Source organism: Elephantulus edwardii, unplaced genomic scaffold (genome assembly GCF_000299155.1).
Source record: "Elephantulus edwardii isolate Elephantulus edwardi_28Jun2011 unplaced genomic scaffold, EleEdw1.0 scaffold00024, whole genome shotgun sequence".
NCBI classification, from domain to species: Eukaryota; Metazoa; Chordata; class Mammalia; order Macroscelidea; family Macroscelididae; genus Elephantulus; species Elephantulus edwardii.
This window is the reverse complement of record NW_006399774.1, coordinates 5,849,562-5,875,367: the sequence shown is the minus strand read 5'-3', so window position 1 is coordinate 5,875,367 and position 25,806 is coordinate 5,849,562. Positions and strand designations below refer to the sequence as shown.

At 37.7% G+C, this 25,806-nt stretch overlaps 1 protein-coding gene across 1 annotated transcript; it reads left to right on the top strand.

Moving 5' to 3' along the window:
- The first annotated feature begins 251 nt into the window (after nt 1-251).
- Nucleotides 252-24,761, top strand: LOC102850799 (ATP synthase subunit f, mitochondrial-like). The gene is made up of 2 exons (XM_006882806.1): nt 252-323; nt 24,486-24,761. The coding sequence occupies exons 1-2, from the start codon at nt 252-254 to the stop codon at nt 24,759-24,761; spliced, it is 348 nt and encodes a 115-aa protein (XP_006882868.1).
- Nucleotides 24,762-25,806: the final 1,045 nt, after the last annotated feature.

Here is a 25,806-nt window from a genome sequence, read left to right as displayed (position 1 = left end):
GACATAACATCATCACTTGGAAACTCATCAGTCAGTACAAGTTCTCAAGGGCCAACTGTGGGACAGATCATCAATTGTTGCTGTTATATACTGCCACATTGACTCACAGTGGTCCTATGAACAACGGCTCTGACTCTTTCCCTGTGAGGAACCTATCTTACTGTCTCTCACACATGTGACCCCATTGCCACAGTCATTGCATCAATCCATCCTATTCAGGATCTTCCTCTCCTACCATGAGCCTTCCAAACATGACAACTTTCTCTGAGGACTTGTCTCAACTGGGAACTGTAAGAGCCAAAGCCTCAGGAACTCAGTTTCTGGTAAAGTGCAGCTACCCCCACCCCACCCTCTTGAGTAGCAAACAGCCCCACCTTGTTGACTAACTGCCATGTCTTACGCAGAGGTAAAATTCTTCTTCTTTGTAAGGGCATAAGGGATTTTTTTTTCCGCATTCCTGTATCTTAAGTAACCAATAAGATTCAAATAGGTTTCCAAACTGTTTCCCCACCAATCAGGTTCAAACAAGTCTCCAAACTGCATGCCTGAGCTATAGCTAACCAGTTGAAAGTAGACTAGTACCCAAACTACTATAGATAGCCAATCATAGCACGTATAGTTAGACAAAGAAGTCACAGAGGTATAAAAGGTAGAAGCTTGTGCCAGCTCGGGGCTCTCGGGTGGATGCGGCTGTGTCAGCACGCGGGAGCCCGGGTTCAAACTTGAAATAAACTTTAATTTGGCTAATTGTATCTGTGGTCTTCTCTGGGGACTCGCTCTGTTACAGTGACATGCTCAAAGTATATGAGGCAGAGTTTCAATACCCTTGTCTCCAAGTGCAAACTGGTTTTATCCTCTCCAGGACAGACCTGTTTGTTCCCTTGGCTGTCCACAGTGTGTTCAGTAGTCTTCTCCAGCACCACAACACAAAACATAGATTCTTGTTCTTTCATCCTTATTTATTGTCCAGCTCTCAGATGCCTAGCAAGTAAGTGAGAAGATAGTAGCTTGGAACAGACACACCTTAGTTTCTATACTGACACCATTGCTCTTTAGCACTCTGGAGAAGTCCTTGACAACAGATTTTCCCAGTGCAATTCTTCGTTTGATTTCCTGACTGCTGATACCAAGAAGCTTAGTTGTACACCTGAGCAAGATGAAATAATAAACAACTATTAACAACGTTTTCTCCATCTACCATTATTATGCTTATTGGCTTGTTGGTGAGGATTTTTGCTTTCTTGATGCTGAGATCCAATTTATATCAAAGGCTGCAATCCTCGACATTCTACTGAAAATATTTCAAGTCAAATGCATCACTTGATTATATGTAAAACTATTAATCACTCACATATAAGACTCAGAAACTTGTCTTTGAATATAGAGGAGCTAAAGTGAAGCAAGAAATGATAAAATGATAAAATAAAATGGATGATTATAAAGGGCAGTTTGGCAAAATAAAACAAAACATAAAATGAGCAAAGACTTGGCATTAGGAAACAAAAAATTGAAGAGCATGATTGGAATTTCTCAAACTAAAAGAACTAAAGCAAAAATCCAAGCCAAGAGAAAAGTGTACTTGGGAGGGGCGGAGCAGGAAGGGAGAAAAGTTCAACAATGAATGACTGGAAATCCAAAGTGTCTGCAAAGTTTCATTAAAATAAATAATAACAAGAAGATTTTTAAAAAGGCTCTAAAGGAAAAATATTGAATGATAATAGACATTTATTGAGGTGGGTAAATGGAGAGGAAATATATAATAATAAAGTGATCAGCAAAATACCAACAAGTAATAGAACCTGAGAGGTCTAGAAGGATTAATGGAAACGCCTGTTAAGCAGACAGTGGGAAAGGCTACTACAGTGTGGGTATTTGCTAATGTGCAAAACCCAAAACGAGGAGAAACTGTTGCAAACATCTATTTATAATTAGAAGACAGAGTATAAGCAAAAGTATGAAACTAGAAAAATTACAAGTTGTCCAAAATGAAATGCAGTCTTTAAGATTGACATACTAGGAATTCATGGGCTGAGATGCCCTGGCATTTGGCTATTTTGAATCCTACCATTTTGTATGCTTGTTTAATTTTTATCATAATTTTAGTGAAAATTTACAAAGCAAATGCATTTTTCTTTCAGCCATCCATAACTATTTTGCTCTATCACAATGCCCACAATGTAATAGCTTTCCCCTCTGCCTCCATCATAATAACTAACTATAGTCTAGTTGACCGAGACTTGATCACCTGAGGCCTTTGAGTGATTATGTGGAGCAAAACAACTGCACTCAAATCCAGTGATATTATAGTTATATATTTTTATCTATATAAGTGATTACAAACTCTTATGCATGAAGGTACTGATAGTTGAAAAACATTTATTCCATACATATGTAATTGTCATTGTTGATATGTGCCATTGAGTTGACAACTACTCATAGCAACCCTATGCACAATACCTCTGAAGCCTGTTCTGTCCTCCACTGATCAATCTCTCCGTCTCTGACACACCTACTTTCATTACCTCAGTTACATTGTCAATTCATCTCATTTAGGGGCTTCCTCTCTTGTGTTGTCCCTCCACCCTTCTAAGTATGATGTCCTTTTCCAAGGACTGGTCCCGCCTGGCCACATGTCCAAAGTATGTCAGAAGGAGCCTCAAAAATCCTAGCCTCCAAGGAGCAGTTTGTTTTCATCCTCTCCAGGACAGATCTGTTTGTTCTTTTGACTGTCCATGGTATGTTCAATACTCTTCCCCAGCAACACAACTCAAAGGCATCAATTCTTTTTTGGTTAACTTTGGTTATTTTACAGCTCTCTGGTGCATAGTAAGTAGATGTGAAGACAAGGGCCTGATACATCTTAGTCTCCAGACTGACAATTTTGCTCTTCAGAATTCTGGAGAGGTCTCTAACAGTAGATTTTCCTAATGTAATGAATCTTTATTTTCCTGATGTAATTAATCTTTTGCTTTCTTGACTGCTAGTGCCAAGAGTGTTAATTGTGGAACCTTGTTGTTATTGATTGCCTTCGAGTTGAGCATAATTCATACTGACTCTATGAACAAAAGACTGAAGCTTTTCTATAGCATCGAAGTTCATAGAGTTTCCAGAGGCATGTTGTTTCAGAAGTGGATGCCACTCCTGCTTCCAAATCTGTCTTAAACTGGGAGCTCCACTAAACACTGTCTACCATGGGTAACCATATGGCATTTGACACACTCAATGGCACAAGGCTCAGTATCACAATAACCGCAGGTTACCTCAGTACAGCAAATGACAGAAGAGAGCTGTGGTAGCAGATTTATGAGACTGAATTTACTCAGCATAATAATGGTCCACAGTATCTCCCAATTTATGTAGTATTTTTTGAAATGGTTGCTTCTGAGTGCCATGTAGACAGGAGTGGAAGCAGAGTGGTGAGAATGAGAAGGGGTGAGACTACAAATTGGTGCATGGGGACGGGGGAAGGAAACGGGGAGGATCTGGGCAAAAAGGACTATGATGGCAAGGTCCAACAGTGATTAATTTTATAAAACATCTTGTTGAAACTGAGGAGGATCTGAAGTGCTTGCTGCAGAGGGTCAAGGACTGCAGCCTTCAATATGGATTAAGGTTCAAAATCAAGGAGACAAAAATTCTCACCACTGGACCAACTGGCAGCATCAGGTTGGATGGTGAAGAGAATGAGATTGTTTATAGCTTTAGTTGCTTGGCTCCACAGTCAATATTCTTGGCACCATCAACCAGGAAATTAAAAGACGCATTGTGATGGGAAAGTATGCTGTTAGGGACCTATCCAAAGTACTTAAGAGCAATGGTGTCTCTCTGGAGACTAAGGTGCACCTGATACAGGCCATGATCTTTGCAATTACTTGCTATGCATCAGAGAGCTGAACAACGACTAGGGAGGATAGAAGGAGAATTGATGCCTTTGAGCTGTGGTGCTGGAGAAGAGTATTGAAGGTACTCTGGACTGCTAAGAAAACAAACGTGTTCATCCTGGAGAGAGTTAAACTGGGATGCTCCTTGGAGACAAGATTCTGAGGCTTCGTCTGACATACTTTGGACACGTTGCAAGGAAGGACCAGTCCTTGGAGAGGAACATCATGTTTGGGAGGGAAAGCGCAGGAGAGGAAGACCCTTTATGAGGTGAATTGATTCAGTGACGGGGGTAATCGGGGCGGGTATGTCAGAGACAGTGAGATAGGCACAGGACAGAACAGGGTACATAAGGTTGCTATGAGTTGCAAGCGACTCGACAACACATAACAATAACAGTACATGAGAATGATTGTATAAAACAAAATATGATTAAGGAATAGTGTGAAACACAATGTATATGCCTTACTTTGTAAGGCAGAGTGTATATGAACTTTGTAAGCAAACTAATTTTAAAAAGTGGTTAGTTTCATTAGTGATCATGGCAATACAAATAAAAACAATTGTATTCCACGTATAACCACACTCATTCCTTCACTAATTGCTACTGAGTTGGAACTAATTCATTGTTGATCTTGACTGGGTTTCCAAGGCTATAAATTACATGAACAGGAACTGTCCATCCTTATTTTTTTTTTAGAGTTCCAGAATATTTTATTATACTTATACAAAACATATTTCTAGACCAAGAAAACTGTTTCAAAAATGCAGCAAGGTAATACATGGTTTAAAACCAAGAAAGGGGTACATCAGTAACGTATCCTTTCTCTGTATTTATTCAATCGCTGTGCTGGACTCTATTAAGACAACTGCGGCCATAGGACAGGAAGACTCATTAAGAATCTACATCATGCAGATGAGACAAGCTTGCTTGTTGAGTTGAGTCAGTTGCTGCAAAATATCAAAAACTTAGCCTTTAATATGAATTTCATTGCAACAGAAAGAAAACAAAAGTTCTCATCACCAGGTTGTGAATTAACATCATGATAGATGGAAAAATGTTCAACATTGTCATCAATTTTGTGTTACTGGGTTCTATAATGCACACATTTGGCACCAGCAGTCAAAAGATGAAAAGATATATGTCAATGAACAAGTATGTTGTCACAGTTCTCTCCAGAGTCCTGAGGAGTAATGTAAATATAATGACTAAGATGTGCTGATTCAGGCCATAGTTGTTTGTGTGTATGGGTTTTTTTTTTAACTCTGATATATTTACAAAGTTTGAATATGTTGTTTTTCTTAAAAAATCCTTCATATTTCCTTCATCCCTCCCACTCATCAAGTTGTGAAACCCTACGATTAACACCCACTCCATCCTCAGTCCTCTATTTCCACCCTCCCCCGTTGCCTTGGATCCTCATAAACATTCTACAGTAATGTTCTTAGACAGTATTTGTCCCTGTGGGACTGAGTTATTCACTCAGCATAATGCTCTCCAGTCCCTCCCAAGTTAGGAAGTAATTCACAAAATCATTGCTCCTGCATGCTGCTGTGTAGTATTCCATCATGTGAATGTATCATAACTTCTCAGTCTATTCATTTGTGGCTGGACATCTAGGCTGTTTCCATATCCTTGTGATGGTGAATAATGCTGCTATGAACATTGGTGTACAATCCCTCCTTCTTCTCTGAAGTTACTAGTGGGCTTGACCTACCAAAAAGTTTTGGCCTTTGGGTTAACAGAAGAGCTCCCTAAAGACTCAGCTGCCAAAACTCTGCAAATATCTCATGGTGACTAAACTAAAAACAAACAAAATTTACCAAATTTTAGCAAAGAGATGAAATAATGGAAACTCTGGCAGAAATGTCGATTGGAACACCATTTTGAGAACTGATTAGTGTTGCTGAATTTAGTTGAATATTTGTGAATCCTTTTGTGTGTCTGTGTTTGTCTAAGATATTTTTCTGAATTTTACTAGATTATTTTAGGGGATCAGCAATTCTACTGCTAGATACATGAATGTATAAAAGCCAAATCCATTTTTATATGTATGTGTATAAGCAAACAAAACAATCAAGAATTATAAATTTCAAGTGGACTTTACAATAGATTGAAAGTTGATTATACTTCTTAAACTTATTATTTATATATTTTGAAAAACATTAATACTTTTTAGAAAACTAAGTAATAATGTGGCAAGCTATAATATTTCTTTCATAACTTTTACAAAATTTTTGTTTTCTTTTATTATGTCTTTATACAAATGTATTTGACCTCCTATTAAGAAAGGCATTTGATCACCAGAGGGGGCTGGAATTCCAGGTGGGGAGTATTCTGAAGCAGCCTGATTCTACAGACTTTTGATTTTCTGGTTCTAGTGAGTCTCTGGGTGCAGTATTTACTCACCATTGGCTGTGAGTTGATTGTATTCAGCCTATCATTTAAAAAGGCATTTGATCACCATAAGGGCTGTACAGAGGTAATTAACTTCTGGATGCTGTGATGCTAAACACTGTGACACCAATGTGTCAAATGCGGTAATGGTTATTCGTGGTGGACAGTGTTTAGTGGAGCTTTCCAATTAAAACAAGTTTGGAAGCAGGAGTGGCATTCATTTCCAAAATGGCTTGCCTCTGGAAACAATTACAACAACGACAACAACAACAACAATGAGAGAACTCTGTTGGCCTAGTGGACAGAAAGTAACGCTACCATGCCAAAGGTGGGTACATCTGCAGCCCTCAGGCCTGGTTTTAATTGTTTTTGGTTTTCTAAATAGTATAGCACTGGTCTGTCCATTTGCTGTACAGAGGTAACTCATGGTTGCTATGATTCTAAACACTATGACACTGATGTGTCAAATGTGATAATGGTTACCCACAGTTAACAGTGTTTGATAGAGCTTCTCAGTTAAAACAAGCTTAAAAACAGGAGTGGCTTAAAACAAGTTTGGAAACAGGAGTGGCATCTACTTCCAAAATAGCTTGCCTCTGGAATCTCTATGAACTTGGAGAAATGATGAAAGTTATACAAATGTTCAAGTCTACACCTCAATTGCACTTAACAACAACAATAAAAATCTTTAATATACTATTTTAAGAACTTATTTATTACTGTTTAATTTAACCACTATTGCTGTAATATAAGGTTTAGTTTAATTTTCTGCATGAATAATTAGTTTTATTTCAACTTAAAAAACCACAACAAAAAAAACCACCAAAAAAACCCCAAGAATCTTACTTTGAAACGTTGCCACAGTGCTTATTAATTTTTGTTAAAATGTACAGTCTGAGTTATAAACAGTATTAAAAAGAAATTTTATAGCACATTGATAAATTGAGGATTTTGCTTTTATGAGAGTGTTGTATATGCAAATATCCTTTACAGTTTGTGCCTCTGGAAGACAAATCAATTGAACGCTTGTATTAAATTTTGTTTTCTGGTGGCCTAGCGGCAAGAAGTTGTGCTGTAATCCTGAAGCGATGCAGCTAAAATCCCCCAGCTGTCCCTCTAGAGAAAGATGGGAAATCTCCTCCCGTGCAATTAACTGCTGCTGAAAACCCAGTGTAAGATCAGCTGTGGGTCAGTTCCGACTCAACGGTACACAACAACAACAACATTATTTTCAAAATTTGTTTTGTGTAGATTATTCCTGAGTGAGATATCACACACACACACACAGCCTTTACCAGTGACTTGTCATCTAACAAGGCACTGCATTCTCTCCTTGATCCTATCATTAAAACTTCCATTTACTGGGTATAGTTCTTAGAAAAAAGTCATTTTCACAATTTCACACAGCGAGAGGCTGTGTGCATAGCCTAATGTTTTTTTTTGTTTTACAATTTATATTATCTTAAAAGAATGGAGCTTTTAAAGATAGAATTATAGCAGATAAAGCAGTCAAGTACATTTCAGTCAAGAAAGAACATGGGAGGATTTCCCCCTCCCCCCTCCCCCCGAAAATTAATTTAAGAAGGACAGGCTCCGCTTTCAGGGAAGTTTCTCACTAGGTTCACCTGAGACCCTGTGATATTTGTATGGACCACAAGGCCACATTTTAATGGATTTTTTTCCACTTATATTTATACAACCTAGAATAGGTGCCAGCAAACTAGAGCCTACTGTTTGTGTGACAGGTGCTGAATTAATAATAAATTTCACAGTTTCATATAGTTAGAAAATATCAAATAAGACTATTTCATGACACATAAAAGCATATGAATTTTGTATCCATGAATAAAATTGTATTAGAAAACCAACACTGATATTTGACTATGTTACTTATGCTTTCTTGCTGCAACACCAAGAGTACTTGTGACAGATGTCATATGACCCTTTTAAAAGGGTTGAGAAAGCCTGCTCTCAGGCACCTCTCCAAAGTACTAAAGAACAGTCATGTTGGTTTGAAGACTAAGGTGTGCCTAATTCCGGCGCTGGCCTTTTAAATCACTTGTTACATATCTGAGAGCTGGACAATGAATGAGGATGATAGAAGAAGAATTTTTGCCTTTGAGTTGTGATGCTGGAGAAAAGTAATGAAAACTCCATGAACTTCCAAAAGAACAAATATATATGTCTTGGAGTAGATACAGCCAGAGATTCATCTCACATATTTTGGTTATGCTTCCAGGAAGGGCTATTCCTTAGAGGGGGATCATGCACAGAAAAAGAAAAGGTTAGCAAAAGAAAGAAAGACCTTCAATGAGATGGATTGACATAGTGAATGCTATCATGGGCTTAAATATGTCAGGTAATGAGGATTGTGCAGGATAGGACAAAGTTCAGATATTTCGGTTCAAGGTTGTTTGTAGGGTCACTATGAGCCATATTCAAATCAATGACGTATAATGACAACAAAAACAATTATGTTACAGCATCCCTTTTCAGCAGGAAGTAGCTAAGAGAATACGCCATCCCCTTTTCCTTATGACTCAGGGTGAAGTCTCTCTCAGGGAGGAGTGATAGGGCATGGCAAAGGACACACTGACAAAGGGGATTAATCAGAACTGGCTTTGACAAGCACTGTGGCAATTGGACAATTAAAACAGACATTCGGGGGGTGGGGGGAAGAAGAATGAACTGGGGAGGAGGGTAGAGAAAATAGTGCAACAATGAATGAATGAAAACCCAAAATCTCTGTAAATGTTCATGAAAAATAATAAAATTTAATAATTAAAAAAAACCAATAGTGTCAACAAAAACAATAATGTTAAAGACAGAATTATACAAAGGAAGTGCAGGGCCAAATAAACCCTTCCTCATCTGAAACAGTACTGCCTACACACTGAACGTTTACGTTAATGTCAGTGGATTCTTCTCGGGAATGTTTCTTTTTTTGCATTTAATGTTTTAGACATTTATAAACTGCTAAGATAACACTTTGGTTATGAAAATTAAAGAATATAAAGATGTTTTTAGGAGTAAGTTTAAAGTTTCTTCCTCCACTTAAAAAACTTATTACAGTAGAAATAAACAATTTGAAAAGCTACACTGCATGAAAAGTAATGTAGCATCAGGATCAAATGCTTGTCAACAATCTGAGTTACGTAGATGGCCAACCTTGTTTGCAGAAAGTGAACACTTAATAACTTGCTGAAGAAGATAAAAAGCTAGCAGCTTTCAATGTGGGTTACATCTTAACATCAAGAGGACAAGTCTTCATAAGTGGACAGTCTTAGGATAGAGGGGGAAAAGATTGAAGTTGTCAATTATTTCCTTTTACTTGGATTCAAAATCAACATCTACAGTTATAGCAGTAAAGAAATCAAAGATGGATTGAATTGAGGGCAGGAGCAGAGAAATTTATTTTCAAAGACCTTCCCAAAATTTTACAGTGTAAGGAGGTTTTTTAAAGACTAAGTTGCTCCTGTTAGAAAACATGATATTTTTCATTGCTTCCTGTGCTTCTGAAGATTGGATAATGAATAGGGATGATAGAAGAACTATGGTCTTGGTAACTACTGAATATCCCGGGGACTGAAAAAGAACAAGAAAGCCTATCTCAGGAGAAATGCACCCCACGGTATTCCTTAAAGGCAAGAATGGTGAAATTGTTTGTCTCATACTTTGAAGATGTTGTCAGGAGTTGCCAGTCTTTGGGAAAAGATGCCATACTGAAAAAGGTGGAGCATCAGAGATGAGAGTAAAAGCCTCGGCACAATGAATAGATAGTGATTCTCACAACTGGCTTAAGTGTATTGTCAATCATATGCGGTACAGGATAAAGCAGCATTCCCATCTGTTCTTCAAGGGGTTGCTATGAGTTGTATTTGACTTGATGACACATGGCAAACAAGAACAAAAGGAACATCTCAATACACATCCAAGCACGTTCAAATAAAAAGAAAAAAATGTAACTAAAATGGGATATTGTTTGTTAGCAAAGAATGACACATCTCACGTACATCAGTACTGTAAGGATGATCCTTGATGAAATCTTTTACAATGAAATTAATCAATTTTCTAATTTATTAATTTAATGAAAGTTTACAGAGATTGAGGGTTTCCAGTAATTAATTGTTGCGCTTTTCTCCCTCTCCTCCCAATTCACTTGTCTCTTTGAAAAGAACAAGAAGACCCTTTCATTGTTATGCAATCCCTCCCCCCAAATCTACTCCACTGTGCAGCCTTCACTCTGGACTCCTGTAACGACAATAATACCCATTCATATATCCCTTTCACACAGTCTCTTCCTCATCTGTATGAACACAATACACATAATTTCTCCCCTCCTTTTCTGTCTTTCCTTAACCTCAATGTCAGACCCATTTCACAACAGTGGTCCTATGCAGTATTTGTCCCTTTGTGACTGAGATATTTCACTCAGCATAATGTCCTCCAGTGTCATCCATTTTGCATATTATTTCATGAGTTCCTTCTTTTCAGTGCTGTATAGTATTCCACTGTGTGAATATACCAGAGATTCTCTATCCATTATTTACTGATGGGCACTAGGGTTGTTTAGCTCTTTGCTATTGCAAACAAAACGCAATAAACATGGGTGGTGTGCATATATCTGCTTGAGTGGCAGTTATCATTTCTTTAGGGTAAATTCCCAGTAGTGGAATTGCTGGGTCAAACGATATTTCTATTTGCAATTTTTTGAGAAAGCGCCATACAGCCTTCCATAGTGGTTGCCCCATTTTACACTCCCACCAACAGTGAATAAGGGTTCAAGTTTCTCCACAACCTCACCAGCATTTGATGGTTACTGTTCTGTTAAATTTTGCTCTTCTTACTGGGGTGAGATGATACCTGGTGGGGTAGCACACTGCGCATGGCAATTCAAATAGAAAGTTGACAGTGAAAAACTGCCCGTCATTCAGCGAGACATGCCTAACTAGGGTGATGAGGTAGGTGTGTTGGAGTCAGTGAGACTGGCTCAGGATAGGGCAGGCTTGAGAGCTATTAGCCATAGGGTCCTTCTGAGTCACAGGTGACTTGACTGCACATAACAACAACAACAACAACATACAATCATCATACATATTATGTTTTTTACAATCATTCATGTACACTGTTTTATAAAATTAATTACTATTAATCCATACTTTTTATCACCTTGTATCACCAAGTCTTCATTCATAAAATACTACACAATGTCAGAGAGTCTAGAGGCCATTATGCTAAGTGAAATGCCTCAGTCACAAAGCATCAAATATCGCGTAAGACAATGACTGTGAAAATAGGAGGGCATCTAGAATGTGGAGGAGAACGAAGAGACCAGAAATCAATTACACGCTCAAGGAACACTATAACAGATCAGGACAAGGGTGGATCAGCCTGGGAGGACAGAAGGAAAATAAGGCTATTGCAATTAGCAAATAGGACCAGGATATGCGTAACTATTCAAAAGAGGAGAAGGATGAGGAAGAGGATGAAAGAAGTGGGAAGAGGTGGCATCTTGAGTCAGGAGGGCAGCAGAGATGAGAGGACGTGATGGGAAGGGCTGACTGGTATGAAGGAAAAGGTAAGGTGCAAAGACTATTTTTACCACCCTACAAAGTTCCTTTCATCCTTCATTTTTAAATACTTTTTTTATAACAGATACATAATTTCTTTTGGGGGATAGTTAAATAGAATTTATTTGGAAATTGGTCGGTCCAAGGGCTCTTTTGTGGGGGAATTAATTTTTTCATGGCTATTTATCCTTCTTTTCCCTAGTACATAAAGACATTTTCACATTTGATCTCTTCCTTCTAAATCATAAAGAACTCTGGTGGCATTGTGTGTTATGTGGTGTATTGATGACCTAAAGGTCTGTGGTTCTAATTCACCAGCTCTGTCATAGGAGAGAAGGAGCTCTGGTGGCTTCTTGTTGCTATGTGCTGTCAAGTTGAGTATGACTCACAGTGACCCTATGAACAAGCAGCCTGACACCTGGCCTGCCTGTGCCGTCTTCATCATCTCTAACACCGAGAGCCTATAGCTGAAGTCACAGTGTCAGTCTATCTTTTGAGGGCCTTTCTCTCCCTCACCAACCCTTCATCTCTCCCAACATGTCCTGCTCCAAAGAATCACCTTGCCTACCTATATGTCCAGAGAATGAAAGACAAAACTTTGTCATCCTCGACTCCAAGGAGCAATCAGGACACATACTGTGCAGGATGTATCTGTTTGTTCTTTTAGCAGTTTGTGAAATATTAAGTACTATTCTCAAGCACCACAACTCAAAGGCAACAATTCTTCTGACATATTTCTTTATTCTCCAGCTCTCTGATGAAAAGCAGATGATTGAGAAGAGTATGGCCTGAATCAGGCACATCTTAGTCTTCAAACTGACACCATTGCTCTTCAGTATTTTAGAGAGGTCCCTGAGAGCACACTTACCCAGCACAAGACATTTTCTGATTTCTTGACTGTTGGTACCAAGGGTTTTGATTGTTGATCCAAGGAAGATGAAATCACAGATAGCTTCTTTCTCCACTATCATAATGATGGCTGTTGGTGGCTTAGTGGTAAGGAATTGCTATTCCAATGCAAAACTTCACGGTTCAAATCTGCCAGCTTCTCTACTGGTCCCCAAACAATTAACTGCCTCTGAAAACCTGCTGGAAGGTCAGCTATGAGTTGGTTCTGACTTAATGGTACGTAACAACCACAACAACAATCATAAGAGAAAGCTAGGCAGTCTTCTCTCATAAAGAGAGACACTTTGAGCCAAAATATACTTAAAGGGAGTGTGTGTGTGTGTCTGGGTGTACACATGGTTTTCAGATTGAAATTATTGATTACATCCAAAGAAATTGCATAGTATTTATTCAGGTTTTTAAAAATTTATTTATGAAACATGTTTAAAAACTTTTGAAGTTTAGAGGTTTGTCAATATTTTTTGAGAATCAATTGTTTGGCTTATTATTTTTATTTGTACTAATAGCTTTTTTCCAATGTGTTGAATTCTGCTGACATAACCTCATTATTTTCCACACATCTTTTTTCTCAATGGCTCTTTTGAGTTAAATATTTAGCTCATTTGAATTCATCTGCTTTCATGTCTTCTACTAAATTTATTCAAAGCAATGCATTTTCCTTTAAGTATCTTGTTAGAGACTTTGCAAAGATTCCTTCTAGTGTTTTATTGTTATTCAGCAAGCCATTATTTGCCTCATGACTTCCTTTTTAAAGCTTGAGTTATTTAGAACTAACTTTGTTAGAGCTGAGGCAATTGGGATTCCTTGAGTGAAAATGATATTATTGGTTTTTAATTTTATTACTATGCACAATAAAACCTCATCTAGAGAGTCAGTTTTTCAGAGTATACTAAGAATTATTTCTTTTTTTAAATAAAACATTTACTTTATACTGGTTTATTTACAAAGTTCTTACACATCGTTTTCACACCAGATCTTTCCCATTTCCTTTACCCAGACCTCCCTCCACCCAACAAATTTTGTGGCCCTATGATTAAATTTCCCTGTGCCCGCACCCATCCTCGCCCCTCTACTTCTACCTTCCCCACTTGGATCTTTGTACACATTCTACAATGATGACCTTATACAATATTTGTCCTTATGGGACCGAGTTACCTCACTTAGCATAATGCTCTCCAGCCCCTCCCAAGTTAGGTAGTGATTTACAAAATCATTGCTCCTGCATGCTGATAGTATTCCACTGTGTGAATGTACCATAATTTCTCAATACATTTGATTGTGGTTGGACATTTTGGCTGTTTCCATTTTTTTGCGATGGTGAATAATATTGCTACGAACATTGGTGTATGAGTCTCTATTTGTGTCTCAGTTCTCATTTTCTAAGGGTATATTCCAACCAGTAGAATAGCTGGGTCATATGGAATTTCTGTGTTCAGCTTTCTGAGGAAATGCTAAACTTCCTTCTAGAGTGGTTGTACCATTTTATAATCCCACCAACAATGTATAAGAATTCCTATCTAGCACATCCTTTCCAACATTTATTACTTGCTGTCCTATTATACTTTGCCCTGCTACTGGGGTGAGATGGTATTTGACTGTGGTTTTGATTTGCATTTCTCTTATTGTCAATAATTTGTGAAAATTCTTTCCATGTCTTTTACCCATTTTATAATTGTGTTAGAAGTATTTTTCTTATGGGAGCCCAGGAGTATTCTGTAAACTTTTGATAAGAGACTCTTTTGTAAAATAGTATTGTCAAATGTTTTTCCCAGTCAGTAGATTTTCTTTTCACTCTGTTGAAAAATGTTTTTGATGCGCACAGGGATTTAATCTTTAGGAGGTCAGATTCATCAATTTTATCCTCTCCAGACTGAGCAATTCTGGCTGTTTTTGACAGACTAAGAATTTTTTTGTGACTTTACATCTAATATTTCTTATTTTGTGTTTTCTCTGTGTGATAAAAGTAAATTTGCATTCTTTGTTTCTTTGTTTTCTCAAATCTTCATATATATTTAGATAAATTTACAACTATTTAAGAATGTTCATGTCTTTATTTTTGAGATTTTCCCCCTTTAATAATTTATAAAAGTGGTTTTGAATATTTTTATTAAATTCACAATGACCATATTTCCTCTGTCACCATGCTATATCATACCCCTCTGTGTTTGTAGATATTTTTAGGTAGACAAATAAAAACAAAGAATTTGATATAATGCTGAACTGGCAAGTGGTGTGCTATTTCTGTTTCTTATAAAAGTAACAATTTCATATATAACCTTATCTATCTGTGGTTAAATAAGTATAACTCCTTTAGATGGCTGTACTTATCACAGCTGAATAGCTACTTACACAAAGCTAAGCATATTATAATGGAATTAAATATTATTTTCAATTATTAATTTAGGAATCTAAAGCTGAGAGGAATGACACAATTTATGCAAATTCTATTACATTGTCTCATTAACAAAGTATGATTTTAAATTAGACATACCTAATTTAAAGTCCATTTGCTTTCCCTGATATTCCTCAAATTATCAGTTGAAGTTCTTCCTCCACCTATGCTACCCAACTGCTTTTCTCATTTTTTATTAATGTTTAGAGTTTTCTATTCTGATTGGAACATTCAGAAGGAAGGGAATCCCAGAAAACTTACTTGTGATCATGTGAAAGCTTCATCTCAATCAAGAGACTGTTGCCCTAACAGAGAAAGGAAACATTGCACAATTTAAAATAAAGAAAGATATGTGTCAGGACTATATCCTTTCTCCATACACATTCAATCTATATGCCAACCAAATAATTCAAGAAGCTGAACTTTATGAAGAAGAATATGGCATCAGGATCAGAAGAGGACTGACTCATCAACAACTTCCATTTTATAGGTGACACAGCTTTGCTTGCTGCAATTTATGATAATAATTTAAAACACTTGCTGCAGATCAAAGACTACAATATGTTGTTGTTGATTGCCATGGAGTCAAGCATGATTCATAGTGACCCTATGAACAAAAGGCCTGAAGCCTTTCTATAACTATCATCGTTTCTCAAAGTTCAGAGTTTCTAGAGGCATATTATTTGGGAAGTGGATGCCACTCTTGCTTCAAAAACTGTCTTAAACTGGGAGTGCCACTAAACACCATCCACTATGGGTAACCATTAGGCCATTTGACAACCCAATGGTAAAGGGTTTAGTATCACAGCTACTCCAGGTTACCTCAGTACAGCATATTGACAGAAGAGTGCTGTACCACTTAGAAGAATGTTCCTCCAAAACATAATAACAACTGAATTTTAACTACAAAGGCCCTCCCTGAGGTCTTGTTGGCTCTAAACAAGAGACTTAAATAAAACAACCAATCCACATCAAATAAACAAAATTCGTCACCACTGGGCCAATAGGCAATATCATGATAGATGAAAAAAGGAGTGAAATTGTCAACATCTCTATCTTGAATCCACAAACAACACCTTTGTATCAGCAGTCTTCTGTGTGGAATATTTTCTGTGAAGGATTTCTCCAAAAATGATGTCATTTTAAAGAGTAAAGTGCTTCTAATCCAAGCCATGATTATTTCAGCTACTGCCAAGGCACCTGACAGATGACGGAAAAAGAATTGATGCCTTTGAATTGTGATGCTGGTGGAGAGTATTGAGTATCCCATAGACTATCAAAAGAGCAAATATGTCTTGGAGAAAGTAAGAAATCAGGGTGCTCCTTAGAAGGAAAGAATTTTGCAACTACTTCACATACTTTGAGTGTGTTGTTAGGAAGAGACAGTCTTTGGAATAAAAACATGCTTGGAAAGGTGGAGGGTCAATGTTAGAGAGGAAGACCTTCAGCAAGGTGGATGGACACAGTGACAGTAAAATTGGGCTAAATTATATCAGAGATGATGCTGGAATACAGGGTAGGGCAGGATTCATGTACGTTTTTCATAGGGTCACTGTGAATTGGAGTTGATATGGAGGTACATAGCAACAACAATAATTTGGTTGGAGCAAGCTTGGTAATGCAGTGGATAAACTGTTAATTAAATATTATCATTCAAACCATCAGCCCCATCATGGGAGAAAGAAGTGTTAGTCAGTTATTGTAAAGGCTAAAAACAAACAAAGCCATCAAATCTATGGTCTGCAAGTGGATTATGACTCTTGGAGAGCCTCCTTCAGGTTTTGAAGGCACTCGGTCTGAATCCACTTAACTAAACATCACTGGAGAAGATGGGCAGTCCCCTCTCGTGTGCTTAACTGCCTCTGAAAACCCAATGGAGGTCAGCTATGGGTCAGTTCTGACTCAGGGGTACACTACCACCATCACCACCACCACCACAACAACAACAGATCTTCATTAAAGAGGATTGCTTTTCTCGCTCAGAGTAACTGGAATATTCTGTCAACCTTTCAAGTAACAGTCCAACATATGATACACAGGCAACAAGGAGTTAGAACCAACTATGATGACAGTAGGTAAAATAGAATGAAATTCTGTCTGATCCTGTCTCATCCTCCCCATGGCTTCTGTGCTTTGGAGAGCCTGTAGTACAGTTCAAAGTAGTCACCATGAGCTGAAATTATCAGATTGGCAGTGGGTATGATTTTTAGTCTTATAATCTAGTTGGCAGGCAGCCAATATTATAGAGAAGAGATTAGTTATAGGAGCAAGATTATCTGGCTCTGAATCCAGGTTTTGACACTGCTAACTGATTGCCTTCAATGATTATCTTAATCTCCAAAGTAGTTGCAAGGGATGGATAGTACTGAGAAAGATGGGATAAATAATGTATACTGCATTGAAACAGATGAGGGAAAGAACTCTTTAAAAGGGGTATATGATTAGGCATTATTGTTATTATGATAGGAGTCCAGAATGAAGGTAGCATAGTGGAGTGGACTTAGCGGGGAGGGATTGAATAACAATGAAAGAGTTTTGGTTGGGTGTTTTTTTTTTCAAATTTTTTTTTCTTTTTTAAAAAAGAAAAGCAAATTGGGGGTAGGGGTGGACAGGGAGAAAAGTGCAACAATGAATGAATAGAAATCCAAAGTCTCTGTAAATGTTCATGAAAATAAAAAAAAGAGGGATAGTAATACTATCTCTCACATTGAGTTGTCATGATATTTAAATATAATACTTAGATTGCTAAGTCTTACATGTAATTTTTCGTATGACTACTTTTACATCAGAAATGATAGCAAACTTATTTTTTTAAATATGTAATTATAAATCTCTCTCAAAATTCTCAAAATATGCAATCAACATACATTAATGATAATTTATGGCTGGAATGAAAAAGTTGGAACCAGTGAAGAAGGAATTGTAGTTGGAAAGTACTTAGTGACAGAAATGAGGTCAGAAATAGAATAATACGATTTTGTACCTTCAATCATTGATTGATGATGACAAATACCTTTTTGAAAAAAAATGAACAATGACGTTATACGTGGATCCCACTTGAGGACTACATAGGGATCAAATTGGCTATATCTATGGGAGGAATTGTTGGAGAAGCTCAATATCATGAGTCAAAACCAGACTAGGAGCTGATTGTGGAACAGACCATTATTTAAAAATGTCTAAAACAATATATAGACAACTATCAGATGTTTAAGCTGAACTTAGAAGAGGTGGTGGCACCAAGGATGTCATTGATAATGTCAGGTGGATCCTGAGTGAAAGCAAAGCATATCAGAAGAACGTCTATATATGCTTTATTGACTATGCAAAGACATTTGACTCTGTAGCATGTAACAAATGATGGCTAACTTTGAGAAGAATGGGAATCCCAGAACATTCCTATTCCTATTGTTCTGGGACTCATATACCTAGACTAAGAGGTTTTTGTGCAAATAGAGCAGCCAGGAGTGTTTTACAGTGGTATCCATCTTCTATACATGTTCAATCTCTATGTTGTTGTTGTTGTGGTGTGCTGTCGAGTCGCTTGCGACTCATAGCGACCCTGTGTACAACAGCCCTAATCTCTACTCTGTCCTGTGCAAATCACACTGTCTCTGATACACCCATAATGATTACCCTAGTCACTGAATCAATCCACCTCATAGAGGGTCTTCCTCTCCTGCGCTGTCCCCCCACCATCCAAGCATGATGTCCCACTCCAAGGACTGGTCCCTTCTTATAACATGTCCAAAATATGTTAGATGAAACCTCAGAATCCTTGCCTCCAAGGAGCCACCCGGTTTAACCCTCTCCAGGATGAATCTGTTTGTTTTCCTAGCATTCAATCTGTCTGCTGAGCAAATTATTCAAGAAATGGATTCTATGAAAGAGAGTGTGGCATCAGGATTGGAAGAAGATTCTCCAATAATCTTTATTATGCAGAAGACACAATATTGCTTGCTTAAAGTGAGGAAGAGCTGTTGTAAAAGATAATAATAGTATTTATTGTGGATTGCATCACAATGTTGACAAAAATTCTCAGCAGTGAACCAATAGACCACAACGTGATAATGGAAGCCATCAACACCTTCATCTTGCTTAGATTCACAATCAACACTCTTGGTACCAACAGTCAGAATATCTAGGGAAGTATTGCAGTGGGAAAGTTTGCAGTCAGCGACTTCTACAAATTATTGAGAAGCAATGCTGCCACTTTGAGGATCAAGATATGCTTGAGTCAGACCATGGTCTTTACTGCGATGCAACTGAGAGTTCGACGATGAAGAAAGATGACAGAAGAATTGATGCCTTTGAGGTGTGGTGTTGAAGAAGAGTACTGAATATCTCATTAACTGTCAAAAGAACAGATATTAGAGAATTTTAAGAAGAAATCTTAGAGAAGGTGCAGTTATGGTGCTCCTAGGAGAAAAAGGTGATAAATATTCAACTCACATACTTTGAACATGTTGGTTATTGTTAGGTATCATTGAGTTGAATATGACTCTTAGAGACCCTATGAACAATTGATTCAAACACGTTTCTATATTGTGCCATCCTCACAACCTCTAACCCAATCAATCAAATGTGGAAGTCATTATGCTCACCTGTATCTTTGAGGGTCTTTCTTGCTTTCACCACTGCTCCACCTTTCCAAGTGTGATCCTTCTCCAAGGAATTCTCATCATTTTGATTAAATGCCAATCTAGGCTCTACATCTAATACTGTATCTACTTCTGTTCTTCTATTTATTTTATTTTATTTATTTATATATATCCTTCTTCATGTTGTTGTTGTCATGCTTTTGAGTCATTTGCAACCCCTAGTGATCCTAAGTATAGCAGTTCTGAAGCCTACCCTGTCTGGAGCCAGACTCAAAGATTCGGACACACCCTTTTCCCATTACCCCAGTTACTGTATCAATCCATCTCATCTAGGAACTTCCTCTCCTGCGTTGTCCCTCCACCTGTCCAAGCATGATGTCCTTCTCCAAGGATTGGTCTCTCCTGGTTATGTGTCTCCAAAGTATGTGAGACAGAGCTTCAAAATCCTAGCTTCCAAGGAGAAATTTAGTTTCACTCTCTCTAAGACAGATTTATTTCTTTTTCTTGGGGGCCCATGGCAGGTTCAAGACTCTTCTCCAGCACCACAACTGGAAGGCACTGATTCTTCTGTTATCCTTAGTCATTATTCAGCTCTTGGATGCATAGCAATTAATTGTGAAGACCATGACCTAGATTAGGCTCACCTAAGTCTCTAGACTGACATCATTGCTCTTCAGTACTCTGAAGAGGTCCCTGACAGCAGATTTTCCCAGTGCAATTCGTCTTTTGATTTCCTGACTGCTGGTGCCAAGAGTGTAGATTGTGGAGATGAGCAAGCTGAAATTGTTAACAACCTCAATCTCTTCTCCTTCTATAAGGTCTATGCTGTCAATTGGCCCAGTGGTGAGAAACTTTGTCTTCTTGATGTTGAGCTTCAATCCATATAAAAGACTGCAGTGCTTGACCTTCTGCAGCAAGTGCTTCAGGGCCTCCTCAGTTTCAGCAAGGAGGGTTGTGTCATCTACATAATGTAGGTTGTTGATAAGTCTTTCTCCAATCTTGATGTCACATTCCTCCTCATAAAGCCCAGCTTCCTGAATAATCTATTGCACATATAGATTGAAAAGGTATGGAGACAGGATGCATTCCTGATATATTCTTTTCCTGATTTTGAACCACACAGTGTTTCTGTGCTCTATTCTAAGTAAGTATTGCTTCCAGGTCCAATATGGGTTTTGCATATGTGTTCTGGGATTCCTATTTTCCTCAATGTTACCCACAATTTGTTGTGATACACACAGTCAAATGCCTTTGCATAGTCAATGAAACATAGACATATCTCTGGTACTCTTTGCTTTCTGCAAAGATTCATGTGACATTGATGATAATGTTTCTAGTGCCACGGCCTCTTATATATCCAGCTTGTATTTCTGGTAGTTCTCTGTCAATGGACTGTTTCAGTCATCTTTTGGGCTTTTTGTTGGTGGTTTTGGTTTGGTTTTTTTGATTTTTTTAAAAAATAATCTTCAGCAGGATTTTGCTTGCATGTGATATCAATGATATTATTTGAAAATTTTCACTCTCTGTGGTCATCCTTTATTTGGAATGGGAATAAATATGGATTTCTTCCAATCAGTAAGCCAGGTAACCATCCTCCAAATTTCTTGGTACACTCTGGTGATTGAAATATTTCAATTGGTATCCCGTCAATTCCTGGGGCCTTAGTTTTTCCTAAGTTCTTTAGAGAAACCTGCATTTCCTCCTTCATCACCATTGCTTCTTGATCACACATTATTTTTTTAAATTCTTCTGTGTCAGCTAATTCGTTTTGGTACAAGGATTCTGTTTACTTCTTTCATCTTCTTTTAATTCTTCCTAAATAATTCAATATTCTTCCCATAGCAACCTTAAGCATTACAACCCATGGCTTGAATTTGTTCTTTAGTTCCTTTAGCTAAAGAAATGCTGAGCGTGTTCAAGCTTTCTGATTTTCTGACCCCAGTTCTTTACACATTTTGTTATAATATGTTGCTTTGTCTTTCCAAGCTGCCCTTTCAAAGTTATTCAGCTCTTTAACTTCTTGATTTCTTCCCTTTGCTTTGGCTTCTTGGCACTCTAGTGCAATATTCAATCTCTTCTGACATCCACTTTGGTTTTTTCTTCTTCTTTCTCTGTAATGACCTTTTGCATTCTTCATGCATGATATTCTTGCTATCTTCCCATAGCTCATCTGGTCTTCTTCATTCATTAGTGTTCTCAGTCTCAAACCTGTTCCTGAGTTGGTCTTTAAATTCAGGAGGGATAGACTCAAAATCAATTCCTGTGGATGGGATTTGACTTTCTTTAGCGTTACTTTGAACTTACATATGAAGAGTTGATGGTCTGTTCCACAATCAGTAACTGGCTTAGTTTTCACTGCTGATATTGAACTTCTCCAAAGATTCCTTCCATAGATGTAATTGATCTGACTCCTGTGCATATGAACAGGTGATATCCATGTGTATAGCATGTATTTATGTTTCGTATAAAAGGTATTTACAATGAATAAATGTGCAGAATTCTAGAGTTTTCATTTGGCATGTTAGTAAGAGAGGCTATTGTTTCGAAAAGAACATCATGCTTGGAAAGGTGGATGGTCAGTGAAAGAGAAGAAGACCTCCAATCTGATAGACTGATATAGTGACTGCAGAAATCGGCTCAAGTATATCAGAGTCTCAGCCTATTAAATATTTATGATTCTTAAGAAAATGTGACGTCCTTCCATGATACATCTTCAAGGATATGAACATGTACGGCTAAGCACAATTGATAACAGTGCATCTAAATTCCAAAATCAATCTCCATAATAGCCTATGTGTTTTCTACTGCCAAAGGGGCCCTTTAGAGTAGTGAGAGAAGATCTTCACCCTGAAACCTACAGCATCCCTTTTTCAGCAGGAAGTAGCTAAGAGAATATGCCATCCCCTTTCCTTATGAATCAGAGTGAAGTCCTTCTCAGGGAGGAGTGATAGAGAATGGCAAAGGACACACTGACAGAGGAGATTAATCAGAACTGGCTTTGACAAACACTGTGTCAATTGGACAATTAAAACAGACATTCAAGGTGGGGGGAAAGAAGAATGAACTGGGGAGGAGGGTAGAGGAAACAGTGCAACAATGAATGAATGAAAACTCAAAATCTCTGTAAATGTTCATTAAAACTAATAAAAAAAATGTGACGTCTTTGGGATATTATTTCTTTCTTTTTTTGGGGAGGCTATTATTTCAAAGTTGGCTGTTTTATTCCATTTATTGATGCATTGGGAAAGCAACATTCACTTTATTAACATTAATTATCAGTTACAAGTTCCCCAAGGTAAATTTTTGAAATTTTATTTTCTAGATGAATATCCACATTTATCTGCTTTACAACTGAGTTGTAAATTGTAACCTTTCATCTGTCTTTTCCATTCCATTTGGGCAGAAAATTCGGGCTTGGTCATTCTTGCATCAGGAGCCATTGCGGTGATGTTTCTAGAGCTAAAGCATTTGCTAAACAATTAGAAAGCATCCATTTCCTATTAGAAACTTTGGAAATGGCCCAATAGTTGGTCATTAAGCTATCCAGATGACTGACAAATTTGATATATGGTCTACTGAAATGATATCATTATTAGTGAAATTATCTGTGCCCTAAACAATTGCCGTTCAGTATGTGTTGAACTATCTTGTTTCTTTGGAAATTTGTTTTCTTAATGTACAGTCTTTATAGATGCATCATTAAGGTACTTCATGTTGTCCACTAACACATGTGAACTTGGGGCTATTTGTGAGTATTATTGATATCTCTTAACACTTAAATATATTTAATGACTGTGTTTTCAGAATAAAATCTCTAATATTTAGATATCGTATGGTAGAGGTATTATTATAATTAAATTAATTTGGATCCAGCTTTTGGAGAAGGAGACTGAGTAAGGAGACCATGGAGGACGAAGCAGCCCTCAGACATCATCTGAAATAGTTTAGACTCAGAAACAAGCTGACAGATGTTGGAATGTTTTTTTCGCATTGTGTCGCATCAGCATAGACATGCATTGAGCATATCAGAAGAATCATGCCATAAGAACACACAGAGAATCAAGTATCACAAACATGTCAGTGATTTATTTTAGAAATCTATTTTTGCAGTTGAAAAACTCCATGGTTTCAAGATTATAATGCAATTAAGCAGATGAAATATTTAAGGGAGGCCAAGAACTATAGGGAAAGCAGACAAAATTTCCAAAAGACGTGAAAATCTGATGCACAGTCGTTCCAGAGGGTTAACTTCAAAATTAGCAACAATTTAGCTAAGTAAATATCTGCACAAGTTTTCAATCATTATTATTTCTCTTTTAATGAACTGGAGCAGAGCCCCAAAACTGTTAATTTATTCAGTTTTTGATAGCTGAGGGTTGTTGAAGTAGGAAAACATTGCTATTAAAGAACAGTGTAACTTATTCACTGTTGGTGGGAGTGTAAAATGGTGCAAACAACTGTGGACAGCGGTGTGGCACTTTCTCAAAAAGTTGCAAATAGAGATAACGTTGGACCCAGCAATTCCACTACTGGGAATATATCCCAAAGAGACCATAACTGCCATCCAAGCAGATATATGCACAACCATGTTCATCGTGGCTTTGTTGACAATAGCAAGAAGTTGGAAACAACCCAAGTGCCCATCAACAAACGAATGGATAGAGAAGCTGTGGTATATTCACACAATGGAATACTGTGCTGCATTGAAAAACAAGGAACTCTCTGCGGACACCCAGGACTCCAAGATAGCCTCGGTCGTACCACTGAAGGAGAGGAATCTCATGGATGTAAAACTGGGGGCGCTGCCCAGCTGGATACTGATGTGGGACTTCACCCCAAGTGGCATCGCAGGACCATTCCAGCAAGGCTACTACCAGTACTACAACAAGTACGTCAACGTGAAGAAGGGGAGCATCACTGGGCTGTCCATGGTGCTGACAGCTTACATGGTGTTCAGCTACTGCCTTTCTTACAAGGAGCTCAAACATGAACGGTTATGGAAGTACCACTAATAGGCGCCGTCTGCATTCCTGGCCGGGTGCCTTTGCCCTGGTGCCCTTCCCTTCTTCAACAGCCCTGTCTCCTAGATTGAGAAGTCTGTCCAATAAAAGATGACACACTCTGTAAAAAAAAAAACACCAAAAAAGCCCCACAAAAAACAAACAAACAAACAAAAAACCCACCAAGGAACTCATGCAATATTATTCAAAATGGGTGAACCTGGAGGACATTATGCTGAGTGAAGTATCTCAATCACAAAAGGACAAATATTGCATGGTGCCACTGTTTTAGAATGAGGCTGACATCAGGATTGGGGTAAGAATGAGAAAAACTGGATAAATTATGTTTACTGCATTGAAGCCGATGAGGGAGAGAACAGTTTAAAAGCAATATATTTTAGGGCATTATGATTATCATAAGAGTTCTAAATGAGGGTTGCAGAGTGGAGTATACTGGGAGGGGGGGATTGGAGGGTTGCGGAGAGATTATATACCAATGAAGAAGTTTTTCTTTTGCTTTAAGGAGAAGAGTGAACTGGGGGTGGGGGTAGGGTGGGTGGGGAGAAAAGTGCAACAATGAATGAATGGAAATCCAAAATCTCTGTAAATGCTCATTGAAATTAATAAAAAAAAACAACAACAAAACGGTTCAAACTCTGATATGATATTCTTTGGTTATAAAATATTGTTAAAACCTTCTTGACTTATTCTGCACTTGATCTTAGCCAAAAGGCCAAGAAGCAATTCTTGACTTATTCTGAAGAACTAATCAATTCCAACAATTTCAAAGGCAAACAAACATATTGCTGGATGAATCTGTGTGGTAAGTTGATACTCACTTGTCCCTGGCTATTAGTTTGCAGCTTTGAGAAACTATTGATTCCCACTAGTCAATGATAGTATTTCAGTGTCATTTCTTGTAATTTTTTCATTCTTCTATGGAGCATCTATTGCCTCTATTTATTTGAAGAATTCTGTCAACTGAAAAATATTCAATGATTTTCCTATTGCTATCTATTATAGTGAAGAGCTTACAAAATCTCCAAATATATATAAA